This window comes from Patella vulgata, chromosome 1, assembly GCF_932274485.2.
Source record: "Patella vulgata chromosome 1, xgPatVulg1.2, whole genome shotgun sequence".
Taxonomy (NCBI): Eukaryota; Metazoa; Mollusca; class Gastropoda; family Patellidae; genus Patella; species Patella vulgata.
Window position 1 is genome coordinate 72,535,163 of NC_065879.2, and position 21,929 is coordinate 72,557,091.

Here is a 21,929-nt window from a genome sequence, read left to right on the forward strand (position 1 = left end):
TACGGTACATCTTCCTATAGTTTGAATACACTGAACATTACTGTATTTTGACGTTACGTATGTAAAAATAAATTATTTCACGGTAAAATCACCCGTATAATATGTTTTTTTTACGACTATTTGTACTATCACTCCTGTTTGGTGTAATAAAACATACATTTGTAAAATAACATACAACTACGTAAATATTTTACCACATTCTTACGGTAAATTAACATTTATTTCTAACAGTGTATCTTAAATTACAATGCGGCAGTAAATAGTAATGGCTGATCCACAAATGATAAAATAAAAGAGAGAGAGAGAGAGAGGGAGAGAGAGAGAGAGAGAGAGAGAGAGAGGGGGGGTAACGTCCACTCGACACAAACTAGGTCAATTCGGGACTAACATATGGTTTAATTTTATTTCAATAATTCGCTTACGCGTAGGGGTCTTTAGCAGTGGGAGGAAACCGGAGGACCCGGAGAAAACCCACGAGGTCAAAATACGCTAATTAGGCATAAACGGTTGTCGTTCAGTTTGGACTGTTTGCGTATTTACAATATTTTTTTTAATGAATGTAAATCACTTGATATGCATTCATATTACATTACTATGTGCTTTTAGACCCATTTATGGTTCCAAAAATAGAGCCATACACCCTTTAAATTTTGAATATATGGAGAATATGCATAACATAAAACGACTCACTTTGTAAATTTTGCCATTTATGATTATTGTCTTTTCTGTTTAAAATTAATAGTAATATGAACTGTAACACTAGAAATGACTTGTTCTTGTGTTTAACCAACGTGGTAATTATTATATGGGTGAAACTGTCGCAAAATAAGTGAGCAACAAATAAATCCTGTTTGGAATAGTTTTGAAACCTTCAAAAACATGCGCCAAACTTTAGATAATAAATTTAGTGATTAGTTCAGTGTTTTGAAAAATTGATCATTTGTGATACTGGGGAGTTGGATGGCTGAATGGTTAGCGTGCGCGCGCTGTATCATAAAGTCTGTCATTGAGTCGACTGGCGTGTTTTCGAATCCCCGGTTGTACGTGACAAGGAGTAGGGTCGCCTGTCCAACCTCGTGGGTTTTCTCCGGGTCCTCTGGTTTCCTCCCACTGCTAAAGACCCCTATGCGCAAGCGAATTATTGAAATAAAATTAAAACCATATGTTAGTCCCGAAATGACCTAGTTTGTGTCGAGTGGACGTTAAACCCCATTTCTACCTCTCTCTCTCATTTGTGGTACCATTAAAATACGGAAAATATAATTAAAATTCTTTGAACCACTTCTTACCAGAATTAAATACTACATTTGTCTTATACCCTTTGTAATTTGTAAAAATAGATAATGAATAATGAATATGTTGAAAATTCAGTCAAATTACTTAATTGTGAGCGAAGTTATTAATGTCTAAAGCTTTGAGAAGAAGTAGCGTAATTAATTGTCTCGAATGCCAATAACCATTGCTACGATAATAAATTATGTTGTCAGACACTTTTGCAATACTTTGGGCGCTTTGACAAACGGAAGCTCTTGTCGGTTTTTGTCAGTGATTAGAACCCATATACATGTATCTGTTTTGCAGTATGAATGTATGTTTTGCAGTATGAATGTATGTTTCTTGTTGAAGTCGTTATTACGTTGGACAAATCAATTATTTTAGAATATGTTCCTACTTAGCCAACCACTACGATTTGGATGAATTTAAGACAAACATTTTCTAATTGTACCCAGTAGATTATTATCTCCCTATATTACATTAAACAGTTGGTGTTTTCTGTTTGCTAATTAGCAAATACCAAATGCAGTAACACTTAAGTAGATGAAGTAAAACTCCTTGACAGAATCTCAAATTCGTTTACATTATCGAATTGTTTGCATAATATTTGATCGGAAAAACTAGAGATTCTCTAATTATGGACTTTACTGTAGTCGAGACAGAAATAGCATTATATAAAAATAACTTTATATAAAAAGTAATCATATATTGTCATCTAAACATAATATTATATGTATATACCACCAACAGAGCCCAATAGCAAAACATTAGAACGGTGCCAGGTTTGTTTTGGTTTTTTTTAGATAAGTCACTATGGTTTACAATGGAAGATACCAATAGTATATGCATATCTATTTACCTTTTATTATCAGTATTAAATTATTGACCAAAAGAAATAAATGCCAACTCCACTGTAATTCTGTATTGTGCATGGTTGAAATAAATAAAGTGTGAATAATTGAGGCCCTGAACTACCTAAACATGTACCAAGAAACTAGATAGTCTATTATTTTTGTTCAACTGTCCCTTAAGGCTTTTAAGTGATTATTTACTGGACATATCATAGTCACTTTCGAAAACATTTTACGCCTAGCTGCGGCAAGTAAGAAATACTGACAATCTCAAATACCAGTGCCCCTTGTATAAATTCCGGTGACCAAAAATCTGGAACCACTTCTGATATAGGCCTATTCATATATTATCTAGATATTTTGTTCTTGGAGCTGTCATTATACAAAACTCCACCTTACTTCATTTGGATCCATACGGGTGGTTCATATACTATTCTGTTAGTTTACAAAGAAAATGGATATTTTACTTGTGTGTGTGAGTTAGTTGTATTTTACGCCCGCTTCCACCGAGGTGATATCGCAGACAATAACATGTTATGTATACATGGTGCAGTATTTTACAATGTGATTAGTGAAAAAGGGATTAAAGAATTATTAGATATTTATATATAGATATTATACTTGTACACGGTGCGAATTTATCTAGTTTATGTACAACAAATCGGACTTCAATGTTGAGATAAAGCCGATGTTTGTTTCAGTTGCCGAGAAACGAAACCGAAAGTAGTAAAAAGCAGCCAGTTGCACGAAAAGAACTTGTTAAAATATTTAATCTCTATTGCATGTATACTTGTGAAATAATTTTACTAAATAACACACATTTCAATGATTATTTGGATTTCTTCTACAATCTGACGAGCTGCAGATTAAAGAAACTACCGATAATGGCAATGCAATTGTTCCTTATTATTGACACAAACTGGAAACTTAGTGGTTAGAATCTTACGATAAAAGGGAAGACTTTAATTTTCCAATTATATTCAATTGCCCCGATTTTGCCTTTTGTTTAATGGATTTTTTGTACCTGATCCCCCCGCAGAATCTGTTACGTACAGTATGTGTTTTACAGTTGCAGGAACGATAAACGTTTTTTTCTTCAAGCAGAACCACTGTGGCCCAAGCAGTAAGGCACCGACCCGCCGGTCATACGCCATGCATATTCTCATCCCAACGACAAGGCGTTATTCCTTGTCAGGCCCTCCGTCCTAACCACCGATGAACTTTCTTGGCCAGCACCGGTTGAACAGCGATTTGAGGACCATACACAATCAAAGGTCCTTTTTATTTACAAAAAAAGAAACCATGTTGGTCTCCAAAATATTGATAGGTCTATCAACCAATTCTAACTAACTTAGGTTTGGTCATTATTTACATTGGTTCCTATTGGTTGCATACCGCCATGATAATCTCTCTTAGACAAATATAGAAATAACCAGTTGTGTTACCCAGCGCTGCAAGTTTGTAACAAGCATAATGATACAATAATCATTAATTATCAATCCCATAATTGAAAATTGCACCAAATACAAAATAAAAAGCATCAATAAATTTCTTGTAAAAAAAAAGAGTTATTGTTGCCTTATTTTAAACTCGCTTTCTTTCCGTCTCAAGGGCGCAAACATTTTGTGCAAGGTGTATAACTCCCGTGGCCAAATTTAACAGACACGCCAGACTAAATCATTAAAGGGGCATTATGGGAAATTAGATAAAGGACGATAAAAAAACAAAATCTCGATTATCCATTTTTACGTTTAATTATCCTTCACAAATTATTTTCCAATCGGCTAAATATCGCAGGCTAGCGATGGCATCGAGAGTTTATTATGGTCTGAATAAGTTAATTAATGTCTAATTAATAATTTAGATAACTTTTCAGGCCTAAAAAAAGACCTGCAATAGGCTAATTTAGCTCTTACATAATATATGTTTAAATATTGCATCAAATATACAAAGAGCACCATTATGATGTTATTTTTAAATTAATAAGTTCATACTATTATTATGATCGGTCTTGATGTGCCTTTAATTATAAATCTAAATTCAGACGGGGTTTACAACAAGACGCCATTCAAAGAGTGGTTAGCGATTTAGAGATATTCACCATATTCAATTTGACGTGCTTATCGGGGATATTAAAATTTGATTGTATGCAAATTAGAGACAAATCTGAAATACCATCTTGGAGCTTCACTCTGATTTTAATTTTATAACGAGTTTTATATATTATAGCGCAAAATGTTTTGGAATGGGTTTATCGCCTATGATTTATACCTCCAGACCAAGTTGTAAACAGAAGGAAACATCGAAATGCATTCCGTTTCATTCCTGCGCAAATATATTAATTTTTATTCGATATAATAGTCTACATAAACACAACAGAAAATGCACTGTCTCTTCCCTGACAAAGGCCTGGAGTGACACCATGTATTGTTTTGTTGAAATCCCCTTTAACATGCCTGTTGCTAAAGTGGTATTGTCCCTTTCGAAAAAAAATATAATTGATTTTATATGAAATAAAATATTATATTCAAACAAATTTTATATTCGCATTACAGCCTACTTAGAAGACAACCAAAATGTGCAAACGTTGACTCAACCTATTGAAAACCACTATGATTTGGCGGCTTTGTTTCGATTTTTTTTAAACACAGTTTGATCTGAACATCCACAAATGAACTGTAATGCAAATGAAATACGCCAAATCGCTGAAGTGAGTGTTCCCTTCTAAATAACAAGAGCTGGTGGGGTGAATATAGATGGTCATCTTGATAGAAAACCCCCGCCGTTATATATGAGGTATCAATTAAGAACGATAACGGTGAATAACTCGTTTAAATGCTGTTTTATCGTCAATAATGATTATCTGTAATAGACGTGGGTATAGATATGGTCTGATTTATAGTGTGTTAACTTCCTATAATAGAAACTACATTTAATTAGAAACTGAGTATTTTAATCCCCTTCTAGACGATAGTTACCGGTTTCTACGTATCCTTGGTTATTTATCTAAACTACTTGACTTGCAGACTCTGATAGTAGCCTTTTCTGACGAGTTAATCTTTTACCTAGTTTCTGAAATCCATGTCCAAACTGTGACTCCATTAACCGAATCCGGAACGTAATGTCACAGAACAAATTATTATTGCAAATAATGCCCAGGAACAAAATGTTACAAGGAAGTAATTTTTTCGCTAACCCTAACCCAATGCATTGGTCATTTTGTCCGTGTAAATTATGTACTGTGACTACAGATCACGGCAGTAGAAGGACTAAAGTTATGGAAGGGTCGCCATTCCATAATATTTCTAACAAGAGCGTCAATAATAAGTAGGACTGTATATTGTTGCATGAAATCAGAAATGGATTTAGCGCGGTATCAGACTTATATGGGTGCTAAAATGAGACATCGACATCTCTAAAAAAAATAATTGATTGCCAACGTCGAATTTATATACTTGCCAAACACGCGTTTAATATTCGTGGGATGGGACTACAAAAAGATAGCTACGCTCACTCTGTAGCTATAGATCTCGACTGTAGCTTATTCGAAAGAATACCCTCAATCGTTTTACAAGCTTTCTAGAAGAGAGAATCCTAGGATTCATTCTTTCCTGATTCCAATGCTTACCACCAAAATTGAAAAGCAACAGAGTTAATTCCTGTAGCCCTAATGCTTCACACCAAATTTGAAAACATTCGTCAAAATCCCAAGCCTCTGTTGCGTTAACGAGAAACAGTAATGTCAAAATGACAAGGGCCGTAGCTCATGAAAAACGGAGAACGCTGAAAATCGATAGGATCATCTTCGTATGGTGTATATGCTTCATTCCAAGTTTGAAAAATAAATCCTTCAAAATATCTAGCCTCTACAGAGTTAAAAAGACATTTTCGTGTATGAGTGACAGGAGGATATAACTGTGGAACAAAAATGTGGTGGAACGTCGATAGATGGCCACAGATCACCAATGATTTCCCCATTGACTTTAATGTTAATTCTCGTCTCTTAGACCGGCTCTAACTTTTTTGCTATATTTTCGTTGGGTAGAACGCTTTCTACCACAAATGGAGCAACATGTGGCAATCTCTTGCTCAAAAGCACGTATGAGGTTCACCATGTAAAACTTGAGATACACAAACATGCAATTTTCCGCCCTACATTTCAACCTAACCAACCACTCAACTCTCGTATCCTTCTACCTCAAAATAATGAATATTCACCAAAACCTGGCACAAAATGTATTTTCAAACCCGTTTCTTCGATTCTACATCAAAAAGTCAACAAAAATCGCCATGCAAACGGGGGAAAAAGGGAAAGGGGGAGAAAGACTAAAAAGAACTTTCGCCCTTCATTCGTGAGTGCTGGCGTTGGGTCCAGATGTAATGATGTGTGACGGCGTAGTGTCCAGATAAAATCATCACATCAAATCTGAAAAAGATTGCGCATCCTCGGCATGCTCAGTGGTATCGTTCCGTTACTATCTTGTGAATAACAAACCAGAACGCTTGGAATCCTAAGACGAGTAGCTACCGCTGCCTGTGCACAATTCTCATTGCATTGTGCACGTTACAATATGTTAGTTTAAACATGGCCAGAGTATTGAGGCACACACTGATCCATCTGAAAAGCATGTGTAAATTGGAAATAAGCAAAAAGAAAAAAAAATAGCAGCCTTTGTTTTATTTTTCGAATAGGTGAAATTTTATTAATGACACGTAAGCCAGATGGACGTCAAATCTAATTCCGCTGATGACTATACACGTTTGTCTTTTTACGTGGAGTCAAAATCAGCTTACAGAAAAGAATACTCTATACAACATAAAAACAAGCGCTCGGTGTTCTGGAATCCATTTAGCATCGAGCCCAAGGCAAGTAACGTACTCGCACCTTAAAATTTTAAGACCTACTTCTGTAATGAAATCTATTTCTGATTGTCTGCCTTCAAGGCACCAACTAATCTATTTCCTTGTCGTAATTTATATATGGTTTGCTATCGCGTGTGTCAATGTTATTAACTATAAGACAGATTGTTTTAAAGGACATGGACGTAGGATTTTACAGTAATTGTTCAATTTGGGACACGGCTATACAGAGGTTCCTGACGTAAAATTGTTTTACTGCAAGGGTTGTACCTTTTGCCCCAGTGGTGACATTTACCGTCCAAATTTGGTCGAAATGATGTTGGTTTATTTTGTATGACTGACAGAAGGCAAGTCCCTGTTCCTGTTGCAAATCATGATTAGCAAAATAGTTTTTTTGTACCGGTATGACAGTTTTGGTTGACTCCCGGTGTGTGCGTTTGTTCCTAAGCAGAACTATACCTACTTCAGGCGGTGTGAGATGGTCCCTGATCACTGATCGGTTCAGGAAAAGAGTATTACGTATTTGGTTAGAGTTTTGTCAATAATAAACAAATTGTTATCGTGATTAGCTGTTGTTTTAGTACTCAGCAGTTACACGATCAACGGATATACACTGTACCTTGATTGGCTTCAAATTGATACTTTTATCGTTCGTGATTTATTGCTGATATTTAGTCGTTACACGATCAGTGGAAACCATTAGCGTTCAGGAATTTAATAGCATTGTTAAAAGTAAAATTAAATCAGAATGGAAAAGTGAGTTGGCCAGAGCAAATACTCGTAGATTCAAATTATATAACGATCTAGTTGTAAAGACGAAGGTCGATCACCCATCGCGCAAAATTCGTGGATTAATCAAAAGACTCAGAACTAAGGATTTAATTACCGACCATAAGTATAAACTAGTGAAGTGCAATTGCCGCCAAATTTTGACCGTTAGTCATGACTTCAATACAACCTCTAAAATGCTGCCCCCCCCCCCCTGAATATGTCATATAAAATTTATGAAGCGATCTCAAAATTCATAGCAGAATCGGGAATTAACTGTTAAAGTTAGTTGCGAAAAGACCACTAGTCATGGAAAGATAACTGATTGTGTAGACCAGGTTGGCGGCTAATCCACCTGGATACTTTAATGATATCAGAATAAATTGACATTAAGATAGGAAACTACATATCTAGCTACAAAGGAAGGAACTATTGTTGTAGGACAGTATGGCGGTTCAGGCTACTGTATGATTTAATATAATAATACACTAGGGAAAAATAATGACAAAAAGAATAGGGACCTACACAACCATCATTAACAATGACAGTGCATATAAATCAATTTAATTTAATTTGTGTTTAAAAAACAAAAATAATAAATTTATTATATCTATAAAAGTTCTAATTTGTTTTAATTGTGTTGTTCTGTGTTGCTGCTTGCTCTTCTTTTTCTTTTCATGTAACTTTTATCTGGGGAGAGTCATACGCAAGAAAAACCCGAATGGAATGTCTAGAACTCTTAAAAGCTGAATTTGTGAACCTCATTAAAAAACTTTTAATTATGTGGAACGTTTTGGACGAACAGTTTTTAATATGTAAATAATCCACGGGTCCAGCTTAGTCTGTTTCACAGAGTATTACGAAAGTCTTCTAATAACCCTGTAAAAGATGACTGCTTTCAACATATGACGTCACATCACAGTTGTAGTCAATAAAATGACGTGTTTGAGTTATCAGTCATTATGGAAAATTCAACCAGAGGTCCGATTTCTGCTCCCTTGATCCAGTCTATTAAAATATACACAAAACAATTAAATTTGTACCGTATCATGAGATAGTATTTATATAGACTGGCTACCGCTATAGTTTATGACTACTATATAGCTGTTTATTAAAAGGACACAAGATGGCAACAAGGCTGTTGTGTGTTTTAGTTTAATCGGTACCTTTCAAATGGTAATCTGGGTGATCACGAGACTAAGTGGGTAAGACGCTGGCTCGCTAGCCTGGAGGTCGGCTGTTCGATCCCTGCATTGGCCGAGAAAGTTCATCCAGATTTTCCGGAGTGGCTCCCCCTTGTCAGTGATGCAGGACGGAGGGCCTGACAAGGACAGCTGTCTAGTCCTTCAGATGAAACGAAAAACCGAGGTCCCATGTATACATTGGAATGCACGTAAAAGATCCCTTGGCAGTTGGAATTCGATATAAGAGTAGGCGATAGTGCCGCTGCCCGGGCAAAATTTCCTTCATAGCACACTGTATGGCGTATGCCCGTCTTCATTAGCCCAGCATAGGAGCAGAACAGTAGGACGTTAAACCCCATTTCATATCATTTCAAATGGTAATCTGTGAAAACGCGAGACGTTTCAATGATTTAATTGTTCAGATATCGCCATTTAAAAAGCTATTTGTGAAATAAGGCGAATCGTAGGTAAAAAAGTAAATACCATGTGATCATTAATCCTCCACCAGTAAGCTACAAATTTAAAACACCAAATTTCGACCTTCCATAATATATTCGCAGGTTTTGGTAGACGTATACTCTATAACTGTATCATTTACGGTGCAGGGCACTTGTTAAGGAATCTGAAGCACTGCGGCATAATGTAAGTCGCGGGGTTTGGGTAAGGTGTCTGTCTACAACATGGTGCGAGAAAAACAACTGAGTTTTGAGATGGAGTACCCGAAGGAGCGTAGAGAGTACTCAAAGTAGGGCACTACAACTGTCCTGTTCAGAAAACGCAACATAGACCTGTGGTAAAGGAAACCAATAGGTTTCAAGGACACTAAAATACTGCGATTCTTTCAACTTGCTCTTAATGAGTCTGATTCTGATACGTAATATTAATTGTTTTGGGATGTAAACGCCCTGTGCTTTATTTACAAGTGTGTGATAGACTTTCCCTCTCACAGTACCAAAACGGTACTTTATTTCTTTACAAAACATTAGGACAATTCTTTGCAACGGTTATCCCACTACGTACTATAATAAAAAATGTCCCGTCGAGGTCTTTGAATAAGGCGCTTGCCCGAATGATTTTGAGTTCTGCGAGAGAACCGGGAAAACGCCAACAGTCGTGGGCTGAACTGGCACCAATAAAGTGATTCCGCCAGATCGATTAAAATTATATTTTATCAATCGATCCGTAATATCCAATAATATTGTCCTTCGATAGACTCTTTTAATTCACTGATCTTCGAAATTTGCAAATAAAGGATTGACCGTGTATCAAGATGTAGAGAACGTGTCATGCGGTTTCCTAAACTGTATGTTGCTTTATGTTTCTAGTTGTTAAGTTGGGATGGGGGCCGGGATGGGGGCCGGGCGGGAGCGGGGGTAAAGAAAAGAAGGGGGTTTAATAATACTAGGTATAATTTATCAGGACGCAATCTCTACGACAATTATTAATCGTTATTCATTTTAAAGTTGAAGCAGGCCAAACATCAGTATTTATTTACATGTTATTCACCAATATGCCACATCTACTATATTTGCAATAATTGATAATAATATTAGGAGTTTCATATATTTATTTAAACAAAATCTACATACAACAATGAGAGACATATCATGATAAAAGAAACACAGATATTAATTTATAGAGATGATTTGAAGTGGGTAACTGAAATACACATGTACATGTCCTTATTGAAAAATAAGATTAGCATTTAAGATGTAGTTTTCTATGAAGAAGGAAAGGTCCCGTGAAGATTGCGGCAGGTCTATCCCGAGTTTTAAGTCGATACCGAAGGTACGAATAATAATTGTAACGAAATGAATTGAGGTTTATTTAAAGTCCTATTAAGACGGACTATGGGGACAGTGGCATTTACACCAATGCTAACTGCCAAGGGTTATTTTTCTATTAGCATACCGATCTGTACATGGGACCTCAGTTTTTTGCCTCATCCGCAGAACTGGACGATGTTTCTTGCCAAGTCCTCCGCCTTGCGCCACTGCTAAGACGGGAACACCAGACTGGAACTTGCTCGGCCAACACTGGAGCCGAATCTTACTGAGACACTATGGTTCCACGTCGTAATCAAAGCTCTTTCCCGTATACTTTTTCTTCCAAATCCAAGGCACACATTCCCTACCAGTCCCGCACACCTTAGCCCAAGTAGGCACCAAGTAGAATGTTTAGCATGTATGTAATCTATTACAAATAACCAGGTATGTGACCTACACCTAGCAAGTACTCACGGGAAAGAAGCAACTTGTGAATCCGAGGCTTTGATTGTTCGGCCATCCGTTCTCAACATTAGACCTCATAGATTTGTCGTAATATTGCAACACTATGAATGAAATAGTTATGTCCCTTATATAATCCGCTGTGAACTACGTCATAGTAAACTAAATTTTCATTATAAAGAAAATGAAAATGAAATGAAAATGAAATGAAAAATGAAATGAAATGAAAATGAAAATGAAAATGAAATGGGGTTTAACCGTACTACTGTTCTGTGTCGACTGAGCTAATGAAGACAGGCAAACGACATACAATGTGCTATGAGGAAACTTTTGCCCCGACAGCCGCACAAAGGCCTACTGTTATATCAAATTCCAACTGTCAAAGGATCTTTTACGTGCACGCCAATATGTACACGGGATCTCGGTTTTTGGTACCATCCGAACGACTAGATAACTGTCCCTGTCAGGCCCTCCATTCTGCACCACTGACAAGAGGAAACCACGCCGGAAAATCGCGATGAACTTTCTCGGTCAACACCGGGAGTGAACCCGCCACCTCTTACCCACTTAGCCACCGTGACCCCTCATTATATAGGACACCAATTTAACTTTTGCTTCCTATTGGAAAATAAATGATTAAAGATCAAAACGTATTTGGTTGTTTTCTCGCAATCTTTTAGGAAAGGATGTTCAGTTATTTCCATGACCCACCATGAATTTGCCTTATAAGGTTTAGATATTATATCCAAAAAAAGTATAGATGACACTTGTTATAGTTACCTACGTGAATTACCCAAGGGGGGGGGGGCAAGAATCGGGGATATATTGCAAATTTCAGCAGCAATCTAATGAGAAAGAATTGAATTGAAACTTAACATGGATGGACCGACGGACGAAACACGAATGCAGCGGCAATATACGTCCGAATCGAATGTTGTGTGGTCGTATACAAAAGGGCATATTATAAGGGAATCCATCCCGGTAAAATGTGATCACTGTGGTCTAATCCGTGTTGTTTACCAAATTTCGTGTTAGGTTCCACAAAGTCTTTATAGTACACAGTTGTTCCATTTGTTAACCAAGCGGCCCACCACCCAAATGTACCCACAGTCATAATGGTATGATCCATTAACGTCAAAATGATCATGTCCACAACAGCGTGATTTTTCTTCATAAAAATAACGTCATTGTTTTCTGGGATGTTCTCCATTGCCCATTTCTGATCCTCAGTCACAACCACGAATGTCAAATTCTGAAATCTATCATTGAAGTATTTCATTGCACGAACTATATAATGAGCTGGCGCAACTTTGTATCCATATTTTACATAATAAGCTTCAAGTTTGTTACCTCTACGAATATGCATCCCGACCAAAGTTCGAAAGCTTTTGGAAGTTTGATCGTATCTTCGATCTAATTCTTTATCCAAAAGTTTCTTGGCTTGTTCCACCAGCGCCTCTTTGAAGACGATAAGCTGTCTCAGATCATCGCTGTATTTTTGGAAGTAGATCCACGATTGCAAGTATCCATCCACATTCACACTTCTGCTAATATTAAGGAATTTTGGATCGTAAGAACAACATTTGTCCTCCTTTAATACGGGAAGGCGGGCACAGTATCCGTTGTCTTGGAGGATCTCAGGGGGATACTCCAAAGCTGCAGCTATACCTTCATCCTTGACACTGACCAACTTCATATTGTTTTCCCGCGCAATCGCATAAGCAGATGCAAACTTGTAGAGAAGATTACCCAGGCCTCCATGAAATCTGTGACACAGAAACAGCCTTTGCAAAATTTTTCCGGTGTTATTGGTATTTGTTCCGGTGTGACAAAGAGAATAAGGCTTTATTGTATATACATGTATTAGTTGAATCACAAATAAACCGGTGACTGCTATGAAAAGCATCACCCCTAACACTGAAATAATAATAATAAAAATCGATATACAATATCATATTCATAAAAAAACAACAAATGTTTGGGCGTCGTGGCTACAGGTTGTGGCGGGTGTGGAGCAGGAGGCAGGGTACACATGAAACAACTTGTCACTGGGCTCATGATGATGAGTTAGTTGTATTTTACGTCCGCTTCCACCGAGGTGATATCGCAGACAAACTGGGCTCATCTTGACATCCAGTTTAAGTTTTGAACTTGGCATGACAACTCAGAATGATAACCATTTGAGGCCATTAACAACAAACAGTCTAGACTAGAACCGCAATCAGTGTAGACTAACAAGTCAATTAAACAATGACGCTTAACAAACAAGACTTTAATGACAAAAGATCCAGAATTTAACCACAAACAGTACAGAAAGGGGGTTCTGAAACAGACAAAGAAGACTTAATTCTCATAAATGAAATGAATGTGGTAGGGTTTAACGTCTGTAGCAACCAGACTAATTAATGCGGACACGTGCCATGCATTTGTCTATGAGGGAAATCAAATAACAGACAATGAAATACAAGCACAGAGCAGCTAAGTCATCCGTGAAGTTCCCTAAAGGTTATAGCATTTTTATACCCATACGTCGATCCGTCAACAATTGTTAACGGATTTTTAAAATTTAAATTGTATTTAGCATTGGAGTTATAAATAAAACAAACTATATATATATGTCAAGGGTCCCGCGACCGCCATAATCGGAAGTCGACAGTATTCTTTGAGCCATTGATATTAACACTGCTATACATTTAACATTATCTGGTTGATCAAGGGTCACAACACTGAAACTTATTTTCAGGTCCGTAACTACCGTCGTTGGCTTCGTATTGCGTCCAATAGAAAGGGTGCGATTCGGCGCCCAGTTGGGGCACCTGCCGCCCCCCCGCGCTAGCTATGGGTCTGGTTTCTTCTTCTAAGTTGATTAGGTGATACCTTTAGAGCGTCCATATACAGTTATTGAGGACGGCAGACAGACAGAGGTGACAACAATAAATAATATATGATCACAAATCAATGTGTGCGTATAAAAGGGATGTGCAGTAATTTTAGTGGAATTTTTAATAATTCATTCTTCAATGTCTATATTTGAACTAATAAAGCAAGAAAGGTTGGCTCTTTATCTAAATCTTAGACAGTCAATCAAATTGTCTGTATTGGTGTACCGGGCTTCGTTTTGCGATAATGAATGGGAACTTTAAAACCCAGTTATCGAGTGATTTTCTTGCGATTCGGGTAATTGGCTGATGCAAATGGAACTCTCAGAACACGGTTTGGGTAAAACCATTCCGACTTGTAATGTCCTCCTGGTCAAAAGAAATTAGGGTTGAACATGTTAACTTACCTCTCCATGTATTACATCGCATCATCTTTTAGTCAGATTGAAAAGTCGTTGGCCTCTTATTCTTTTATATTTAAGAATCGATTATTGCTTCCGTCTAAAAAGCATCTGGAAGTTGGATAGTCGATTTAGATCTAAAGATCTAACATTGATTCAAGTGTCGTGGTTTTGATTCCACTATTGTACTTGACAAGGTGTGGAGTCGCCGGTCTAACCTGAAATGAAAGATATAATCTACCATTTTAGAGACCATAAAATTTGATGAAATTCTTTTCAAAGGAGAACGACATTTTTTGGATGGTTCGTTAGTTCGTTCCTAGAGTTTTACGTCCACTTCCACCAAGGGTGATATCGTAGACAAGTTTTGGATGGAAATTGTTGCTGACAGTATTAAAAATCGATGTTACACTTTGAGACACTTGTTGCGACTTTCAACACCTTAGTCCGTCTATTTTCATAATATCCACGTACAGAATATCCAGGTCATGGTGGCATTTACTATTTGAAGACACCTTACAACACTTAGCATTTTGGCTAGTGGCGATGACAGTGCCCAACGCATTGATTTTATGCCCCTCCCCCCGCCCTCTTATACCCAAGTAGGCCTATAGGTCCTAGTATATGAGAATGGAGACATTCTAAATAAGTAAAAACTGGTGAAATAGCCATTTTATTTAAATTAAGTAGGACACCTTGTTCAACAAAGTTAACAGCGATGATTTCAAATTTCAAAAACACTTAATTGAATCTCATTCTCTGATTGCTCTGCACACTTCGCCTTCTGGTGCATGGAGGCTTTTAATAAATAAAATGTGATATCTTGTTATTACATTTAACCAATGTATAATAAAAGGCTATCTATCTATGCATAAGCATGTCAGGCCCATTTATATATGGTCTGGGTAGGTTCCCGTCGAGTGAACCGGTTCTATATTCCTTACCCCTTTCATGTGTCGCCTATTTTATAACAGCTGAGAGTTAATCTATCCCGTTGCTGTATATATTTTATTCGTTATCTTTAAGAAACACACAGCTTTTCGACAATCGTAAAACTACTTATTATTAGCAAGATAAGACATGATAAGATTTTATTGTATATATAGAGACGTAGTAATGTATTGATTGTTGAACAGACTGTTATTCAGTCATAATTTGGGACAGAAATTTGCAGTGAGCACAGCAGTGTTTGAGTGGGAATAGGTCTAATCAAACGAAACACTGCAAGAAGTATGGTGCGAAGAGAGTTTCCTTTCAGACAGAACTTATGTGCATTTGGTGAAGAAACTTTTAGAAAAAATGTCTATGTTATGTACTTGTATACTTTTAGCTTATATTTTCAAATCTGTCGATGATTACATCTACATGTTGAATATAGTGAACCAAATGAAATGTTTTTTCTAATTTCTTTAAATCTTTCTTTTCAGTCCCAGTTCAGACTTTAAAACTTTGAATGCTAACATGACATCACTATGGGTAAAGATATCATCCAGCTGGCTATGTCTGACTATTTATACATGGACCTTGGTGGCACCGATCATCCTCTCTAACCGAGAGTTTAATTAGTTATGAGTTGTGTAAACTCTTTCTCTCGAGTGATATTCAATTTTATTAAGTGAACAAAAAGTGTTTCCTATATTGTACATTAATTTTGTATTGTGTATATATTTTGAATCGTGTATGTGTATTTAAATTTTTAAAATTACTAAAGCCAGAAGCTAATAGACATTTTCTAATATAATTTTTTAAAAATGATTCTTAGATTGAGACACATAAAAAATACTGCAGTAAATGCTGAAAACTTTTACTAACAGATTATCAAAACAAAAATCTTAGCAAATAGCGAAAAAGATGGCAGTATGAAATCTATGAAAATAAAGGTAAAATTTAGATGCTCATAGTCATAACTTATGTTAGGATTTGATTGATTGGATTGTTAAAAATTTTGGTTAGATACATGTAGTCTTTTTTTATGATATTGTTATATTAATTATAAAAAATGAGATAAGAACTACGCTAACAGGATTAAGGCAAGATTAATTATGTTGTTTTTTTTTTAGATTATTGTTTCAAGTGCTTTTTGAGTATCAGATACTTTTGCATGCTAACCAGATCTGCATAACTTTGTAAATGTCAGTTTTAATAAATTTGGTTAAATTTGTGCTTTTTTAATTCTTTTGTAAGTTTGAATCATATTTTTTTGTTTTGTTATCTCCATTTGTTATATTTCGTAAATATTCTGATGTGCTTATAAATATGTTTAGAGTAACTGGAACAGTATCGTAATTGATAAAGAAACAATAATTGAATTTGTTTTAGAATGACCTTCAATCAACATAATTCTTACTTTAGTTCAAGTTGTGAAGTTGTACTGTATGTTAAATGTGAATTGACTTACCGATAGGAACATTTTTTTTACACAAAATGACGAAGTATAGTGCTGTATGTAAAACTCTCTGTAAATAAAAGAAATATGTTATGTTCCTCGTGCATTTTAGTTGCTTATTATTCTTTAGATCTTTCAGCATAATTATTGTAACTGTTGTGCTATTTGTTGTGTTTTTAGTAGATTACAGAATACTTACTGGTACCTACATGAAATCATTTTCTTAATGTTGTTTTTAAATGTGATATTGTATGAAATTAATTCCATTTATTTTCTTGTTGGAAGTTCTAATTCCCCTAAAAAATGTAATTGTAAGCAGATAAGAAATTTGATATTTCAATCCGAAAATGCACCATGTTTGAATCAAAATTTGTTTTCCATCCACAGAATAAGGTTGTCTTTCATATGCATTTTGCATAAAGTTCAATCTCTCATGTGTATGTCCATACTCCTTGCAGTGTTTCGTTTGATTATACCTAATCCCACATAACACTGCTGTAAAGGAAGCAAATTTATGTTCCAAATTATGACTGGTCAATAGTCCAATTAACAACCAATAGCTAAATGCATAACAATATCATTACGCTTTAAACAGAGCTCCAAATTTGACCAGATATGTTTACATGACGTTACGTCATGAATCACGATTTTATTATGTCTAATTAACCAGTACATAGCAGAATATTGCAGAAAAACTAATTGCGTGACAAACGAGGCTATCAAAACAACATAAACAATACAGTTTGCAGACGAACAATACTTTCACCGTTTTTAGTACCTTAAATCACTGTCCAAAGTTTTAGGGGAGACCCCAGATTAAACGAAGGGTTGTCATGTTGCTGTACTTGGGATAGATTTGATTGAACGGGAAAAATAGACACACTCCATCAAAAGCTCAAGTATCAGAAGCCAATCCAGCAATGGCCAGAGAGGGATTTCTCGAGCTATTGTTTCGGGAATATGGGGGTTGTCGGCTACACTAAGGCTGTACCTAGCCTGAAATTTGGTTTATATATAGGGGTAGCTCGGACCGGGGAGTAACATAGGCCAGGTGGCGTTGGACTACCCTGGATACAGTCATGTATTGAACGTTCACAAAGAGAAGCATACAATTAAAACACAAAATATTGAAAATTTAAACACATAAAAAGTGGACATTTTAAAAATTCATAAGTATAAATCATTGATTTGGTATTATTTGTTTTATTATAACTGTTATCTTTTTACATATTGGTATTTGGCCTACCGAGTGAAAAATATCAAGTTTAAGCGCTCATGTTTTGTAGTTAAAAACAGCGCCAAAATGTATACATGTTAAACATACATTATGCAAGAGCTATTGCAAGTCTTTGTTTCCCTCAGATATTATTAATTAGACCTTTATTTACATGACAAGCTCAAAATCAACTCTTGAGTCCTTTTGATGGCTTGGATACAGCTTGGATTTAAATAGTGGTACATTTAAAATTAAATCAATAAATGGCCGACCAGGCTAATGAAAGGCCTGCAAAGCGAGGGTACCATTGTCATTGAGAATGTTACTTGATAATCGAGAATGTGTTGGAGGAGTTATCGTCTGTCAATCAATCGATCAGCAATTCTCGTAGACGGTGCGGACACAATTGATGTCTATTTCTAGTCCAAACTTCCAACAGTGACAACTCCGTTCAGAATAAAGTAATTTGACTGAAATTTTCAATATTTTCCTTTTTTACCATCTATTTTTGAATTATTATAGCAAGAACGGCTAACTAATATCTTTAAGAAATGAAAAGACCAGCGGCTGCCAGGCAGGATACGAACACATTTTCTAGAGATGGATAGAGAACAAGCTAAAAATAAAGTGATTTTTCCTACAGTTTTGGGCTGATTTTCACGAAATTCGAACTCAGCCGTCCTTAGGGTGTAACGGTGATATAATAATACGGTTTTTTAAATCGGATAAAAATTATGACCTCTATAAGCTAAAATAGCGATTTTTCGTACAATCAGAGGCCATAATTCAGGAATTTATGCGCGAATATCGAAAGGAACCGAGATCTTTGGGTTATAAACTCACATTTCAAGTTTCAACAAAATCGGATTAAAATTAGGGTCCACAACCTTGATATACCATATTTTTTACGCTATTTGAGAACGAACAGCGGCCATTTTGTCTGTCAGTTTTGGACCGATTTTCACGAAATTCGAACTCAGCCGTCCTTAGGGTGTAACGGTGATATAATAATACGTTTTTTTAAATCGGATAAAAATTATAACCTCTATAGGGTCCACAAGCTAAAAACGCGATTTTCGTACAATTAGGGGCCATAATTCAGGAAGTTAGGTTCCGATATGCGCGAATATCGAAAGGAACCGAGATCTTTTGGTTATAAGCATACATTTCAAGTTTAAACCAAATCGGATAAAAATTGTGACCGCTACAGTGTTCACAAGCTAAAAACGTGATTTTTCGTACAATCAGGGGCCATAATCTATGAAGTTACAGTCCGATACATGCCAATATCGAAAGGAACCGAGATCTGAGGGTGATAAACCTATATTTCAAGTTTCATTGAAATCGGATAAAAATTGTGACCTGTAGACTGTTCACAAACAATTGTGGACGGACGGACGGACGGACAGGGGCGACGACAATATATGTGGGCGTATAAAAATGTGAATTTTGCCTTGTAATACCTGGTAAGGCTAAGCTTGATGTCCAAGTTGAAATACCTTATATACATAATAACACACTCATAGAAACTGAGGGGGGAGGGTTGAATAGATTTTCAAAGTTATGGTCAGATTGTTATCACCAAAAGTAGCAAAAAGAAGATTTAGCCTGAGATACTAATAATGAGGTGATGCTGTGGATCTCTAAATGAATTCTATTGTATATTCCAATATTATTCTGTTGCTAGGTAACCGCGTGATGGGTATTGATGGCTATTTCCATACATCAGGTGATCCATATGCCAAAAATTTTCCCTACTATAAGTGGTACTTGACACGGTAAATGTGCACGCTTCAGTGGTTTGTCTCGAAGTGATTTCTGCCTAGTCACGCACTCTCGTTGAGTCTATAAATAGCCATTGCACGTGAAATTCTCAACACGTCGATCAACTATTACAGCCGTAAAAAATCTATTGTTGACGATTCTGAATAGCAGTAATATTTAGCTTTTTGTTTATTACAGCAGCTTTAGAAATTACGTTCGTTTTATTTTTTAAATTGCTTTATCATTAACTATACCGTTAGGAGCGGCATCTTTTGGTTTATCATGAATTGGAGGATTTTTTTTAACGCTTTTTGTATTCCAATATATAATAGAATAATAAATGAAATGAAATGAAAAAAGATAGGTTGCCAGGCAACGAAACATACGCCCACAGCAGCTAAATCATCCGGGCAGTCAACAAGTGTTGTCTCATATTTTTTACTTTTTTTGGTAAGGAAACATTTATAATACACTAAAATCTGATTAAGAGTAACAACTCGTGAAGTAATTATCAATCTGAAGTCAATCGGATGATAACTTTAGCCTTTAGAATGTCACAAGTTTTTTCAAAGTGATCAAGGGCCATAAGTTTGGCAGTAATTATCGGAAATCGTTGAAAATCAATAGGATTCTTTGTCTCATGACCCCAAACACTGTGTATAAATTTAAAGTCAATCGGGATATTAACTTTAGCCTCAAGAGCATCCACAAGAATTTTTGAAATGAAATGAAATGAAATGAAATGAAATGAAATGGAGTTTAACGTCCTGCTGATCAAGGGCAGTAATTATCGGAAATTGCTGAAAATCAATACGCTTCTTCGTCTTATGACCGTAAACACTGCGTATAAATTTAAAGTCAATCGGATATTAACTTTGACCTATAGAGCGCCCACAAAATTTTTCAAAGTGATCAAGGGCCATAACTCTGGCAGTAATTATCGGAAATCGTTGAAAATCGATAGGATTCTTCGTCTCATGACCTTAAACACTGTGTATAAATTTAAAGTCAATCGGATATTAACTTTAGCCTCTAGAGCGGCCACAAGATTTTTCAAAGTGATCAAGGGCCATAACTCTGGCAGTAATTATCGGAAATCGCTGAAAATCAATAGGATACTTCGTCTCATGACCTTAAACACTGTGTATAAATTTAAAGTTAATTGGATATTAACTTTGGCCTCTAGAGCGTCCACAAGATTTTTCAAAGTGATCAAGGGCCATAACTCTGGCAGTAATTATCGGAAATCGCTGAAAATCAATAGGATTCTTCGTCTCATGACCTTAAACACTGTGTATAAATTTAAAGTTAATTGGATATTAACTTTGGCCTCTAGAGCGTCCACAAGATTTTTGAAGTGATCAAGGGCCATAACTCTGGAAGTAATGTAATTATTGAAAATCGCTGAAAATATACGACAAAAAATACGACCACATTTCAATGTGGGCGTATAAAAATGGGGTTTAACGTCCTACTGTTCTGCTCCGAACTGGGCTACGCCATAAATGCCCCTTGGCACAATCGTATTAGGGAATATTGTCTTGATATGCACATCTTCATTGAATAGTCAAGATACCTAAGCTTTAACAAACTATAATACCTTGTGCAAATAACGACTGATATTCCATTCCATTCGACAGCCACATCTAACACAGCATACCCACGGCGATGCATCTACTTCATACTTCTCAAGCGGAGCTCTAAATGTAGACAGGCAGCCCAAGTTTAGGATGCGAACATAGCAGTCTGTAGGTCTAGCGTTGTCCTATATTGTATACACTTTTCATAAACTGTAGTGAATTTAGTGAAGTTTACTCTCCCTCGCAAGGAGTCAGACGAAAGGAGGCAATCTCAAGGGTGTGTTGAGTTACAGGATGCACATGCGACCTTAATAACATGAACCATATACAAGACTGTTGTGACATTCTTTAGGCCAAGAAAAAATTATATGTGTTTAAGGTTACAAAATAGAGTAGATCGGAAGGAAAATCTTATTTCCTAGCATTTCTAGCTTAATTACCAAGGCCATATGACATTTTCTGAAACATATTATTGAATCACAGATTTGCACACACACAGAGTTTTATTGACAAATGGATTTAGGAACCTGTGACAGT

At 36.2% G+C, this 21,929-nt stretch overlaps 1 protein-coding gene across 1 annotated transcript; it reads right to left on the reverse strand.

Moving 5' to 3' along the window:
• Positions 1-10,487: 10,487 nt before the first annotated feature.
• LOC126823435 (galactoside alpha-(1,2)-fucosyltransferase 1) lies at positions 10,488-21,714 on the reverse strand. Its single transcript, XM_050552286.2, has 3 exons — positions 21,413-21,714; positions 14,453-14,664; positions 10,488-13,083 (listed from the first exon to the last, which is right to left on the reverse strand). The coding sequence occupies exons 2-3, from the start codon at positions 14,475-14,477 to the stop codon at positions 12,128-12,130; spliced, it is 981 nt and encodes a 326-aa protein (XP_050408243.1). The 5' UTR covers positions 14,478-14,664; positions 21,413-21,714; the 3' UTR covers positions 10,488-12,127.
• Positions 21,715-21,929: the final 215 nt, after the last annotated feature.